General features: G+C 43.6%; 1 protein-coding gene across 1 annotated transcript in view; it reads right to left on the reverse strand.

Moving 5' to 3' along the window:
- Nucleotides 1–3,518: 3,518 nt before the first annotated feature.
- The window catches only part of LRIG1 (leucine rich repeats and immunoglobulin like domains 1), a gene marked incomplete at its 5' end in the record, with an annotated part of 92,568 nt that continues 80,925 nt past the window's right edge, over nucleotides 3,519–15,161 (reverse strand). The window contains 9 exons of the mRNA XM_082487876.1: nucleotides 3,519–4,002; nucleotides 4,200–4,508; nucleotides 5,643–5,789; nucleotides 6,398–6,520; nucleotides 7,814–8,233; nucleotides 8,796–9,077; nucleotides 9,735–10,055; nucleotides 11,879–12,042; nucleotides 14,011–14,082. Of these exons, the coding sequence (XP_082344002.1) occupies nucleotides 3,830–4,002; nucleotides 4,200–4,508; nucleotides 5,643–5,789; nucleotides 6,398–6,520; nucleotides 7,814–8,233; nucleotides 8,796–9,077; nucleotides 9,735–10,055; nucleotides 11,879–12,042; nucleotides 14,011–14,082 (2,011 nt within the window). The 3' untranslated portion in view covers nucleotides 3,519–3,829. The remainder of the gene's footprint in view (nucleotides 4,003–4,199; nucleotides 4,509–5,642; nucleotides 5,790–6,397; nucleotides 6,521–7,813; nucleotides 8,234–8,795; nucleotides 9,078–9,734; nucleotides 10,056–11,878; nucleotides 12,043–14,010; nucleotides 14,083–15,161) is intronic.

A 15,161-nucleotide genomic window follows, 5' to 3' on the forward strand; every position in this document is an offset into this window, starting at 1 on the left:
CAGTTGGTACATTTAATTACTTGAGCTGAAAATAATCATGCCTTGTAAGTCATTGCGTCCAAATGCTAGATTTTTCTAGCTTTTTTACTTAGTATTTGCATAATCGGGTTTTGTCATCACTGCTTTGTTATAAAAAAGTCCCCAAACAACTAGCCAATTTGTTTTAGCTAACCTAATGGGGGGGGGGGAGAGAGCCCCCATATGCTTTCTCCCCCTCCCCATGTGCTGATGGAGTGGCTCCGCACCCATTGGCCATGGGAAGGACAAGGTGACCCAGGAACAGGACCAGGCAGGTGAGAGCCCCGGCGGGTGACCAGGGCTGTTCCGTACACACCAATTTGTCTAATCCTGTTGAAAATGACACTATAAGTTATGGGACTATGGGAGGAAAAGAATGTATTTGGTTTTCCCCTGCTGCCTGTTTGCCTTGCGTTTTAGTGACATTTTATGTCAAGTTTACTGAAACTTGAAAAATTCATTTTATTCCATCACTTGGATAATGTAGACTAAAAATCCTTGAATCTCAGACTAGGCACCAGCCTCTTAAAGGCCCTTTCTTTTCCATTTTAAAATATTTTAACTCCTACATGTGTGTGTTAAGGGACTTACCAGAGTAGTCTCAGAAAACCTGCTTCATACCCAGTTATAATTTGGAGTAGGAAATATTTTATTTTTTAAAATATACAGAAACTGAATTGAGATTTTTTTGTTAAAGCAAGAATTCAAGTTTATCTCCAAAGCTGCCTCTGGAATTTCCATGCAGGGTGGGGTTCGGGTTTGAGGAAGCCAGAGGTGTTCCCAGCTGCAGCTGAGGCTGGCGCTATCCTGGCCCCATTTTTCTCACATACTTCCACACGCATGCACACACCCCATCTGCTCTGTTTCAGTGCCAAGATAAGGGTGCTTGCCAGACACTTAAGCGAGTTGATATATTAGAAATGGATTTCTTACCAGTTCTTTATTGTATCTTTCAATACAGCCCCCAAATTCCACCCCATCCGCAAGTCAGGCTGCCAGAGTTTCATTCTGATCTATAGTATCTAATGTTGAAGTTGTGGGTCGAATTTCAGGAGCGGGTACCTTGGCAGCTAGCCCGCGTTTTCATCAGAGAAAGACAGAAAAAGAGTATAGCAACGGATTAGAATTTTATTTAATTTTCAACTGAAACTCCCAAAAGCTCACTCTCAACAAAACAGCTGTAATATTATAAATGAACCTTTATTAAAGACACTTCAATGCCGTTTGTTAGACACTTCAATATCTTACATGTTTTTCAATGTACAACATTGTACCAAATTTTCTAATAAATAAATAACTTTGTACACAAAAGTAATACTTCCTCTTTCACATTGCCTCTTAGAAGCAGCAAATTCACATATTTAGTGGAAGTCATAACATTAGGCAGTTAACTTTATTCAGAAACATTATTTTCAAATGTTAATGTGGCAAATATGCTTTGTATCTGCAATGGTGATGACATTTCCGCCAGCAACACGAGTCAATTAAATCATTCCCATCTTCCCCGTGTCCCCGGTTCCACTGTTTTCACCTTGCGAGTCAGTTCTGAAGCATACTTTTCCCTTGAGTAAAGGGGAAAACGACGCTCGGTTTATAATTTTCTAACATCCATTTCCTTCGCTTTGAATAAACTTGGCACTCAACATAATTCGCCACCTGTCTCAAAGTGCAAACGTGTCAATAGTCAGGAACTGATACAGACAGGTATCTGGCGGAATTATGCCTTGCTTCATCGCGCTCGGGTTCAGCTGGCAATCAACTACTGGGCAACAGGCTTCCCCTTACGGGAGGCGGTGGCTCCTCAAGGTAAGGCTCTCAGTAAACTCGGCTCCTCAAGGTAAGGCTGGACAGGACACGGTAGCGCTCGGGCAGATCCCTAAGTGATGGATCTGAACAGAAAATTAAATGTTTCTGCCCTTATTTCTGATGCTTGTTTTGAGCCACAGTACTAGCAAAGGTGGATTTCCACCAGACTCGGTTCAGTGGAACTGGCATTTGAGTTGCTCCTAAGGAAAAAAAAAAGTAACGAAACCCCCAAATAAATCTTCCCCCAAAGTAGTCATCACCAGAGTTAGCAACCTTATGTTAGCAGAACTCAAATTACAAATAGCTGGAAGGGAGTCCTCCATCCACAGGTACCAACACCAACAGAAAGCAGCCTTTCTATAAATAAAAAGCGTCATAGTGAAGTTAGAAGTGACAAAGATCTGTTTGGCCAATGTGGGTATTTCTTTTTCCCCCCATTCATGGATGAACTTAAAAGACCACATAAAAATATTTGGGACTTTTCCATTTAACAGAGTACTTTCAGCTGTAAATATACAGTTTCCCTTCTAAATAAATGTATTTCTGAATAACCTCAAATTGCTTCGCAAAGCAGCCTAATTCATTTGAAGCGGATAATTTCATGTAAAGAGTTTGGCTGCAGGTGGGGGTAATGGTATTCAACAAAAAAGTGTAATATTGTGTAGCAGAGAAAAAAAATGTATCAGATGAATTAATGGTCCAGCTGTCAGCTTAAGAGTGTGATTTTAGTTTTGTTGTCATAACAGCTCTATGGTTTCAACACCCACCCCCCCCTCCCCAGCCCAGAACAGATATTTTTTGGGGGGGGATGTGAAAATGCTTTATACTGGCACAGTATACTGGAGCAGGGCTGGGCTGTGTATCGTTACATGCACCTTATACAGGTAAAGCTGCATTCGTTTGGGAGGGGAAATGTCTGCAATTAGGTCTGTAGGTGATCAGTGCTGTCGCAGCGTACACGGGCAGACAACGCCTTCTGCCACGTTGTTTGTGGAATGGTGCAATGTATGAGACCACCCCACAGTTCACTGCACAAATTACTTATTTTGGTAATGACTGCTCACTAATCACCACAGCCTTTTTGGCTGGTTGTTTCGGGGCTCTGCACTGTTGCTGAATTATTTAGTGCCTCTTGTGTGGTCCACTCTAACATCACACAGTCACAGTTCAAATCCTAATTTTTACGCAGTTTGAAAAGTAATGGAATTTAAGTTCTTCCACCAACAGGAAAAAAATCAGGTTGCTATGTAATTTCTCACTGTGTGGTGTTTTTTTTTTCCCTAAAAACTTCATTTGAAACAGTTGAAGATCTCTATTTAAATGTGCTAAGTGCAATTAATTTCAAAGGGGAAGAAGGAAATTTGTGCTAAGTAACCCAATTGATATTTGATTTAAAGGAACTTCCATTGAAAAGAGGACAATCCCTTTGGAACAGTCTGGCTTTTTAAAGTTCTGCTTATGCATTTTAAGGCACCAGAATTATTTTGCTCACAAAGTTTAACAGCAACCTGATACTGAAAACAATATTGCCAAAATTGAAAAATTTCACTCAGTTTTCCATGCACTGAAGATTAAAATAGCCTCTGTAAAAGATATATATATTTGTATATATATATTTTTATATATGAAAACTCTTATGTACAATTGTATCAAATACTTTTCTCTTTACACAATAATCCCTTGCATTTATGTGCTTCATATGCAAGACAACTTTTGAACGCTTCATACTTCTCAGGGAAGTTTTAAACTATATACAAACAGATGACGCTCGAACAGGATTTTGTTCCCCATACAAGCTTGTTTCTCATACCTCAGTTGTTTGCCTTTGACAGGTCATCAGTTCGAGATTTGAGGTAGAAGTAAGTAGCCTATATACTCTGTGCAAAAAAAAAAATTAAAAAAAATAATAGCGTGTTTGTTAATTTGCACATGGCAGTCTGTCCTCTCAGTCCAGCGATCTGTTCGGTGGCTTCAACTCATGAACGGAGTCGCACGGTTTGGGCACTTAGCCGTTGGACAGGAGAGCTTGCTTCACTTCTGCTTTGCTCTGCAAATCCAGTAGTGTTGGGGACATTTCAGGAAGCACGTTCAGTTGCTTTAATGACCCTCCTGCCGGTGAAGCTCTCACCAAATTAAGGTTGTTAAGCTCTGAAGGCTTTGCTACTGCTTGTGAAGAGCCTGCAAAAAACCAAAGAGCCAGCGTGGTTAGTTGACGCTCAGCCTGCCAGCGCTCCTCATAAAACCAACCCTGCCACCATCATTCACGCCCTTGAGCCAGTTAAAAAAGCTGACAGGAGAAAACGGGGCTCTGATAGAACCCAGATGGTGTGGTATTACATCTGGGGAGAAAAAGACAACCCCGAGGAAACACGTACTGTGTTTATCTGCAAGCAGCGGGCTGGTCGTGCTCACAGATCTTATTCTGTCGTGGTTGCTGGGGTAGAGGGTCCCGTCTGTTTCCATCCTCTTGCCGCTGGCAATCCCGTTGCACGGCTGAGGATGGAGAAGGCTGGTGCCCGCACCCCTCTTCCTACTTCGTTCCATGCTGCTCAGTGCGTTAGGGTAGGTACTATCCATAGTCTTAAGGCTCTCAGAGTAATACTCCGACTCCTTGGGGTAAATGTGGACGTTCATGCTGTCCGTGCTGCCGCTGCAGTCCGTGCACACAACCGGCAGTCCATAGCCTTTAAGGGAGGAAGGGAAAACAGCAACAAACGAAGATTAACCAGGTGGAAGTTGTCAGCACCGAAGCACACAACTTGCGGAAGGAAAAGGCTGCTCTGTTTAGATCATCTGTCCCTTGGCAGTGTGGGAATCTCTTGCTAAATAATATGGACATTTCTTGCTTTTATACAGGGCCAGTAAATACCTGCGTCTTCCAGAACTCTGTAGCTATCACTAAAGGTAGTTCCAATTCATAGGTTTAGTTGGTTGGGGTTTTTTTACTCCAAAGAAGTTATGACTTACTTTTTTTTTTTTTTTAAATAAACTGTGCCTTTATTTCTTTTTCCAGACTTTCTAGTCAGGGAAGAAGTAGAAAGTGGAACTTTCCTGTGCCTGCTTTAAAATACCAAGTTACCTTTCTTATTTTTGTGCTGCTACTTTACAGGGATCACTGTCAACTCATATTATTATCTCAAAATAGTTATTACTGTTAGTGATAATAATAGATGAGCAGAATTCAAAGAAGGAAGCAGGAAGGAGTTTCCAAATGTTGAAAGTTAATTTCCTTAGTGCACTTGACGACTTTCCATTATTAAACTTTACGGTTTCTCCTGGAGTGAAAATTTGTTTCACTGGCTGTTTTTCTGTGGATGTTACAATATAGCATGAGAATAGAAAACACATCCTAAAAATAGAAAAGTATGAGTGTAACAGCCAAGAAATTGGCAAAGAGCAGAGGCAGGTGTACTGCCCAAAACAACCTTTAAATTTGGAAAATGAAAAAAAAAGCGCACTGAGCTTTGAAGTTGACACTCCCTTTAAAGCACATGAAAAATTTTAACACCTTCAGTTTGAAAGTCCTCTCACATTTTAGGAACAGCTCAAATCAAAATACCGATCAGCCAGCTGCAAGGAATGGCGACAGTGAGCTTCAGACTGCCTCTTCCTGACAGTTCCTCGAATTCAAACTATCCAAGCTTGTTGGAGGATCAAAGCAAGCAGGAGAAAGTAAATTTACTGTGCTCACACCTGAGAATCATTCTGGGCTTTTTTCTTCTGAAGGTAAGAATTTCTTGTCTTAATACTGTCTGACTCGGAGGGCTTTCTGATCTGTACAAACACAAAATACCTTTCCAGATTAATGGGTTTTGTACCTGTCTTATCTGGAACAAGCATTCCATCAGCCATGTCTTCAGTTTTCCAAGTGTCTTTATTATAGCCGATACACAGCTTTGGCTGTCTACAGCCTACACTGGGAGCTTCAACATCTGGACACCTTCCAGCATCAGTCTGACACATACCTGTAACAAACGAAGCATCTGGCTAAAGATTACAGCCATCTGCTCTCAGTTAAATGACATTTTAAGTCTTATTTCTACTGTAAAAGCTGTGAAAGGGAGAAAAATAGCAATGGAGATGATAGATAATTTTAAGCTAATGTTTAACAGAATAAATGCTGTACAATCTCAGGAGAATCTTGGTTCAGAACGCTTAACTTCTCCTTCCTAACACGCTGTGTTTAAATACTGTAAAATCCCAACATTTACTTTCTAAGCCTGAAGGCAGGGACAGGCAATGCTAATGTATTTTCTAGTAGAGCTTAACGATGGCTAACTCTGGTGCCAAAAAGCTAATCCAAAATTAGCAAAAAGATAGTCCTTAGGGCCTGACTGAGCAGTTTCTGAAGCGGTCTGCTTGTATGAACACTGTTATTACTGGGAAAGGACAGCTTTGTGAAGTGAAAGACAGATACCTTGTTCTGCATAAATGCAGGAGCTAGAGAATTACATTATGAAGATCTTTCAGATAACTCCTAACAAGCACAGAAGTACTTTGTACTGTGATTTCTACCTCCTCATATCAAGTTCAGATACAGCACTACAGAAAAAATAATTAAACTGGTTCTCACCGTTGCTGTCTATGTGCCCGTTGGGCTGTTGGTTATCTACTCTGATGACCGCTTCCTGCCGGTCAGAAAGAGTCCCTTGTGAAGATAAGTAGCTTGGCACGTCAGGAGGCACAATAGTCTCATCTAGAGCAACGTGAGCAGAGAAACGTCAGTTCCTAGTAAGATTATAAAGGCTGCTGTTTTCAAAGGCATGTAAAATCACATTTACAAGAGGGATTTGGGACTAGATCTTTAACTGGTATTTTCTGTAGATGCAACAGAAACTGAACTGCGTAAATGCCCCATTCCCCTCGGAAGCCCCACTCCTGATTTTTCAAAGCTTAAATCTGTGAGATACAGTGCTGATAAAGCCATTTGGCATGGCCAGTACAAGGTAGGTGGAGGTGGAACTGTCTCTTCAGAACAATTAAATCCTTCTTTTCCCCTGAAATTCAGAGTACCTCGTTTGACTGAAGTCCTCTGTCACTCAATGTCATGAGTAAAAGACTCTGGAGAACAGGGTCTGTGATTCACCTACGCAGGCCAGTAAGTCTAAGCCCCTCAGCTATCCTTGGCTCTCTCCATCATCTATCAGGCGATTTCAGTTTCCCTTGTCACACAAAACAAAGTGAAACTCAGTTATGCTAGGCATGAAGCCCTAGATTTTCAGGGCTGGGGAAATCCCACTGACGCATCACACTGGTCGTATGGTATCCAAGACTTCCTACCTAGCCTGTGTCTTTAAAATCCAATGTCATACTATATCTAAAGCTAAGCGTTATACAGGAAGGCTGCAAATCCCAGCAGGGTGGGGAAGGCTTAGGGTGGTTCTTCCATGTATCTGTTCAGAGGCTGCATAACATTGAGGGCAGGAGAGTTTATTCTCACTGCAACACTTATTTCAGCACCAAATTATGCCCTTTGAATATCAGGAGGAAGCAATAAACACTGCTTCTTGCCCTAAAAAGTGAGGGATACCACTCATCAGCAGGGCTACAACAGCTCTTCCAAGCAACATGGAAAAAGCGATTCCAGCTTCAAAGTCTAATTTTTCGAGTTTTGAATACAAAGTATTTGAAAATAGATTCCCAAGAAGTAAGACAGGTTCCCGGCATCATGGACACAATCCAGACTGTCTCAAGAGTTATCATTTATGGTCATGGAAAAATCAAAGTAGCAAAGCAATGGCTGAAACTACTGCCAAGTGGAAAAGACCTTTCTGAAGAGCAAGCCAAGGGGAGAAATGCAGCTCTGAACAAGCTTCAACAGCAAGTGAAAGCTGGTTCCAGCTTTGTGAGCCAAGAGAACCACTGAGATAAGCCAACGGCTTTTCCAGTGTGATTGTGTGGCTACCTGACGTGCCGATTCAGCCTCAGGGGGAAGTCTGACAGCAGAAAAGTTTAGAGAAAGCCTTAGCGGTGTTGTCACCAACCTTACCTGTGTTGGTGACGCTGTATTCTTCACTTTTCTTCCTGGTTTGGTAGATGATGCAGACCCAGACCAGAGACGTCAGCACGATGCTACACACCACGGCAATGGTGATGATCCCCACAGTGGTACGGTCCTTTCTACAGCCAAGAGACTGTAAGATGCTCACATGGCTGTGTGCGCGCTCTGTCCCCAGGGTGTTGGACATTTCACAGGTGTATTTCCCAGCATCCTCCAAGACAACGTTCCTAACAATCAGCAGCTGGTTGCCAGAGGTAAAGTGATGCCTTTCTGTCACGATCAGGGGTTGGTCACCTTTCAGCCAGGTAATGCGAGGAGGTGGGCTCCCTGTGGCTTTGCACTGAAGAGCCACAGTTTCACCTACGGACACTACATGGTCTTCCAGTGGATGAATCAAAGACGGTGTCTCTGCAGGGGAATAAACACAAAAATTAATTCTTGGGGACAGCGTAACAACAGATCTTTTTTTAACAGTATTGAACATAACTGATGTTCCTGCAGATAAATCTACAGCAATGCACTACACAGCCATGTGCCCAGGAGCACGGCAGCTGCAAACCACAACAGATCTAATAGTCACAACCAAGGCCTTCCCGTATCTGGGTGGTGATAGTCTTCCCACCAAAGAAACCCTTGAGGACCAGGGGCAATGGCTGACACACATGAATTATTTCATAGGGCAAAAGAGATGGAGCGCAATTTCCTTTTGAAGTAATTTTCTCAGCCAGCAAATAGTGGTTGGAGGGGCTTCCTTGGCACTAGAGGAAATGCAACTTATGACTCTTTCTCTTAATTAGCAGGGTACTTTTCATTAATTACCTACAGTGTAAAAGAATGACACAAGACTAATGCAGAGCACTGACTCGTCGTCTTTTTTCTGTATCTGCAACTGCTGAAGAGCTTTAACAGCAATCCCTTCCAGTTCCCACTTCCAGACCACTTGGTATCTTGGGGCACTAATGCATCTTACCCAGCACTGTCAGGGTGGCGTTTGCAAGCACAGACCCTGCAGAGTTCTGTGCTGTGCAGCTGTAGACACCCATGTCTTCTATCTTCACATCCGTAATGAAGAAGACATCATCGTCAGGCATGACATGCATGCGGCGTTCTCGGGCTGCAGGGAAGTCCGTGCCCCCATCTTTCTGCCAGGCAATTTGTGGGGTGGGGTGTCCTTCAGCTGCACACTCCAGCCGTGCCGTTGTCCCTGTCCGGCTGGTGATGTCGTGGGGAGTTTTGATAAATGAGGGCAACACTGATAAAGAAAAACAAGAAAAAGGGGTGAGCAGTTCTTTGGGGAAAACACCATCTTCTGGGCAGTTCTAACAGTTTTCCTTCCTAGGGAGGAGATTAACATGATAATTACTCACAGCCAAGAGGATGGCAAGCTGCTTTTGCAGGATATATCTAAACTGCTGGGGACTAACCCTGTGTTTCTGGAGCACATACCTGTCTGCAGTGTCCTAGACACCCCCCCCCCCCCCCGCCACCCCCCCAGATCATTAGAGCTGGGATCAAAGCTAATTTTCTTCTCCGATTAACCTAGAAAGAAACCCTGTTCTCTCTCCCACAGAAAACTTTCAATCACTACAGCCCCTCTTTGTATCCTTATGTGTTTTCATTTTCATTTGCCCCTTTCATTGGGCAAAGACTCTACCGGAACAGCTAAAAAGAGGCAGCTACAGCCATTAAGAACGGGCCGAGTGCTTGGCTGGATGGCAGCCACCACAAGCCTGGCGTGTGCTCCTCACATGGCATTTCTCAGCATCCACTGAGATGCAAACAGCTGGTGTGAAGAGCTCCTCATCATGAGGAATGGACCCTCAGAAGTAACTGACTGCCAAAAGTGGGTCCCAAAGAATTGTTCGAGCTCAGACAGAGGAAAGGAATGAGAAAGCAACTTCCTACTCACCATTAACAGTAAGTCGGGCCTTGTTGGAGTAGGTAGAGCCAAAGTGGTTGGTGATGATACATTGGTAACGCCCTTCGTGGGTGAAGGTGACATGCCGGAGGTGCAGAATGGTAGTGTACTCCATCACCTCGCCATCCTTTGCCCGCACGTGGGCAAAGTTCTCAATCTCAGCATTGTGCAGCATCTCATTGTCTTTCTTCCATGCAAACATCATGGGGGAGCTGCTACTGCTCGCGGCGGAGCAAGTGAAACGGATGTCCTTCCCAAGGACAGCCACTGTTGTCTCAGGCTGGATGATGATCTGTGGCTTGGGGAAATCATCTAAGAGAAAATAGCAGGCATAGGTAATTCTGGACTATGGGGAAAGACTGGAGCAAGCAAAGAGACGCAATGAGAAATGAGCAGTGCATAAGTGAAAGACATTACTGCACATCTGCTTTTACATCCACTGTTGCCTACACCAGGAAAGCAGCTTGCTGCTGCAAAGCACTCCACCATCAAGACTGGCTCTACAGTGTAGATGTGCCATGCACAGCTCCACTGAGAGGCTGGTCTAAGCTATGACTCCTGTTCCTCTGGTTCTTTCTGTAATCAGTGGACTGAGATGGTCACTTAGAGACTTTAAACACCTACAAGATGCCTAAGCTCTCCTCACCAATGTAGCTGAACCTCAGAAAGATACTATGGTCTAAAGAAAATATCCTTCCTTGTACAACCCACGCACCTAGAGCAATACTGAATTTGAAACTTCAACTCCCGGCCTGCATTAGCATGAGGCAGGAGGGGAGAGCAGGAGGACACTTAAAGGGCTGCAAATGCCACCTCTAGGGATAAACTCACGAGCAAGGCGACCGCAGCACACACTGTCAAAGCAGAAGCAGCTGTATTTGCCTGTCACCCGTCTGGGGTGGAAAGCTTTGCACACTCTTTCTCTGCCCTGAAGATTGTTGGTTTTAGCAAGGTTCCAAGCAGATTCATTTATTAGATTTCTACAAATGGTGTAATTTAATATTTGACTAAGGTTTAATTAAACAGCCAGGGCTCTGGAACCAGGAGTACTAGTGCCTGGAGGACTTGGCAGGCACCGGAGAAGCAAAGCTGTCTTCGCTTTGTGATGTTGCTGTGGGGATGGAGCCTTCATGCTCTCTTCTTCCAGCTGAACACAGCAAGCCTCACATACTCGCTCAGACTGAGGCCACCTAGGCAGACTCTGGGATCGAGAGGGACATGGGACAGCAGCTGGAACAAAGCTTTTGTTCCGTATTCAATGCAAGTCATGCATTCAACTTAGTTAAACAGTGTTTTCAAAAGTTCATTCTTCCTTCATCAAACAGCCATGTGCTGCTCCTCACAGGATCCACACTGGTTGGCTCCACACCACAGGGTTTGGCTCACCAAACCAGGCCTTTATTTTGCCCCAAAACTGGATGCATGAGCAGCATCTCTTTGGCCTCCTCTGATCATTTCCATTTCTTCTCCTTACGAGGGAGGCAGTAGATGTTTGTGTGTGCTGCCTATTAAGTAAAGCTGTTTGGAACCACAGCTCAGGTGCAGAGTCAACTGCAGCGTTTGAGCGCCAGAACAGCAGTCAGTACTGAGTAGAAGAAGAAACAACCATAGGAGAAAAAAAGAAGATTATAATGCAACTGTTAGCCATTGTTTGGTTCACGTGTAATGCCTTACTGCCCCCCCCAAAGAGGAGCTGTGAGGGAGAGATTCTCCTCTGCCTTTTTTTTTTAACCCTTTATTATTTCCAAGAGGGAGAAAAGATGAAGAAGCTCAGAGCACTGCAGAGTGAAAAAAATTACAGCTGTAGTCTTGGTAGTATCAAACTGAGAGTATTGGGGAAGTGTCTGTGCAGTCCCATTTGGAATTGGAACAAGCATTAGTCCCTTTTGATTCAATACTCAGGGAGCCCTGTAAGGAATACACTAGATGCAAGCAATGCGCTGTGTGGTTTTGGTGGGAAATAAATTGTAGCCAATGACAAATTTTTAAAATGCAGGCTTGGGCTTCCTTTGATCCGACTGAATAACAAAACAAAACAGAAACCCTCTCATAATAACATGCTGGTAGTCAAAGAAAATGTTTCCCAAGTGAGTCCTACCCTTCATACAACCTCAAAACACACAGGCAAGACTTACCACACACAAAACTTTCTGGCAGGATGGCAAAAATGCTCTTGCTTTTTAGTGACTCAGGATGGGCGCAGGTGGCCACCACAAAGGATTGCAGCTCTTTCTCAACTAACCACTGGGGCAACCATTTCAGCTGGCAATCGCAGAGGAAGCTGTCGCTGTTTATGTGGCTGCAGGGAAACAAAACCAACACGAGCCTGCTGTGAGTCCCGCGTGGAGAGAACGCTGGAAAGCTCACAGCCCTTTCATGTTAGACATATTCCTCCTTCCCCTCCCCAGCATGGGTGGAAGGAAAAAAAGGACTGCAGGGTTGTTCTCAAGGTACTAATGATGTTAAATACATAACACATTTAAACAGTGTTTCATCTCCACATAGAGCAACGCACTCCTGTACAGCAGTGACACTCCCCAGCACCAAAGGCCAACACCAGAGGAGCAAGTGGAGAGGTCCCTGCCTGCATTCTGTAAGGTACACGTTTGCACACCAGCTTCATCAGGGATAAGAGGAGTAGCTGATGTTGTGTTTACTGATTAACAGAAGCAGTGGAAGATAAATGCCCAAAGACATTTGTGTAAATCCAATACATACAGTGACTGGTTTGGAAAGAAAAACACAAAAACACTTCTCAGCATCCTAACTTACTTAGCACCTTCTGTTAAGAAAGGAGCTATGAAAAAGGGGCAAATTTTTTATTATTGTGGGCCAAATTATGGCTCAGCATAGCTCTGAGGCCAGTGAAGAACTGCAAGTTTACACTAACAGGGAATTCAGACTTTGGTCTAGTTTGGTCCAAGATCCTAGGAAAACCCAGTCTGATCCCTCAAATAGAATGTGCAGATGCCTCAGAGACTGGGAAAATGGCCCTGGACAGAGAAGTCCTGTCCTGCAACACTGCAAAGTTGTGCAAGAGCAGGATATCAAAAGCACAGCAGAATCCCAACTCCAGCACTGTGTTGTAAGAAAATGTAAATCTCCTCCCATTTTTCTACCAGATAACCTCGGGAAATCCTGAAGTCTGAAACTAGCCAGGAAAGGGGAAAAGAAAGAAATTAACGGGAGAGGGAGGGAATGAGGCACATAGGGATCTGATTTTTCAAAGTTGTCCACTTTGCTGTCCTAGAAAGATGTGTAGCCCTTAATATACGTGATGGCATAAACACTGCTGGCTAACTGGGACAGGTCAGAGACACCCTTAGTATTTATGACTTCAGTACAATGCATTCTGCATGTGTATGTCCCCTATCTGAAAGCCACTTTCTACATGGTATAAAGGTTCCTTCACAACATCTGGGATCCCACAAGCTCTTCTCTAATAAGATCAATCTTTCGCCTCAATTTTGTTTCAAGAGACAATGCAAAAGATAAGGTGGTTAAACAAACAACAGACATGCAACATTTATCTTATTCATTCCCCAGTCACTGGTATTAAATATCATTGCTAACAGCAACTGTCCAATTCCCATTTCCAACGTCAGGAAGAAGAATCTGAATCTGCCCAAATACCAAATAACTAATTTCTTGTTCCACTGACACTGCACTACTCCAGAGTGTAGCAATGCACGGACAGTGGATTAAATATTTATGGAGAAGAAGAGTAAAGGAAACCAGGCAAGACTGGAAACAGTGTCTGATAACAGTGCAGAGCCCCAAGCCTGGAGCACAAGCAGCAGCTCTGATAACACATCCGTATTTTTACACCAGAAGGCTGGATGACAAGTGGATCCAGTTCAAATGGTGCTTATCGCTGAAATGTCAGTACTGTATGTGGACCCTAAACATAGGTACAGCAAAGGAGCAGATGGGCCACTGGGAATTAAATCGGGGGCAGCATGAGGAGAGATGCCTAACAGAGGACCAGGGCTGGACTTCCTGAGGGGAGATGAATAATTGCACAGATGCGAACATGCTGGAAGAACCTGTTCCAATGATCTAATTTCACTCACTATTAAATGCAAGATGTTCCCGTGACCACTGCTCGTATGTAAAAATACCTTGCACAGGAGGACGGGGGGAGGGGGAAGAAAATAAATGAGTGGTAATGCGGATAACACCCCATTGGAAACAACACGCTACTTCTCATGTCCAGAGCAAGAAGGATCCCTGCCTCCTTAATGGTGTGTACATTCCAATTACTTACAGCTGCCGCAGGCTCTTCATCTTCGCAAAAGCGTCTGCTTGAATTGAGCGGATGGCATTATCCCCAAGGTTCCTACAGGACACAACCAAAGGCAATGTGAACAAAAGGGATGCTATGGCTGTGACAAAGTCTCTCCATGTATAAGCAATGACTCCAGTAGCGTGTGATTTGGTAGCTCCTTGTTAAGGCCAGATGCACTTACAGCTCATAGAACACTTTAATACTGAGTAAGTATTGCTGGACAATAGTCAACAAACAAAAATTATGGGAATAAAAAACTAAGTCATTCCCTACCCCATCTTCTCACTACACTTTCTCAGTCTCAGCTACCTCCATCATCCATAGCTCCGAAATTCCTCAGCCCCCTCGACAACCAAAGATAGTCAGGAATGTTGTATCCCAGGCTAGACCTTCAGCAAACATAAAGAAAGCAAATACTTGCACTAAACGGCATCTGAGAAGTTATTTAAAAGTGACTTTGAGAGGATACTATTGTGTTCGAAAAACATTGCAATGTTTCCAAAAGAAGGTATTCTTAAAAGCTTCCCTCACAACTACTGCTAATTAAAAAAATTCACTTGTCCTCTGAAAAAGCATAGTGTCAGATTTAGGGCTTAAGTTTACTAAGTGAAGTGTCGGACAGACAAGCACTGCTTACAGAGGAAAATCTCAGTAGAACATTAATAAGGGAATCTTTATCTGGGAATGTACCCCAACAGTCAGGCAGTCCTAACCCTTCAGTTATGCTCTCAATGGTCATAACGTTTCATACAATCAACAGCCAATAAAACATCTAGAGCAAAACTGCATATACTTTAACTGGTCTTAATTCAGAAAGGAAGTTATTCATGAATCACTGCTGGAGTCATCAGCCTTGGGACACAAAAAAAAAATTACATAGTGGCAGCCAAAATTTACTTCTTGCAAATCGCTCTAAGGCAGTTGTGTTGAATGGGGACGTTCGGTGCCTGCATCGTAAGCAGTCATTTGCAACATGTGTCGCTGCCAGAGCCTAGATTTAGGAGGAAGTTGAGGCAAGGGAGGAGGACAGAGGGCTACATCTGAAATAGCATATTCTCATTGCTAACAGCCTGCAAAGAAGCAATGTGCAAGTCAAGGCGATATTTATCCAAGAACAAATCAAAGAATTA

This window comes from Vanellus vanellus (genome assembly GCF_965231255.1).
Source record: "Vanellus vanellus genome assembly, chromosome: 9".
Lineage (NCBI taxonomy): Eukaryota > Metazoa > Chordata > Aves > Charadriiformes > Charadriidae > Vanellus > Vanellus vanellus.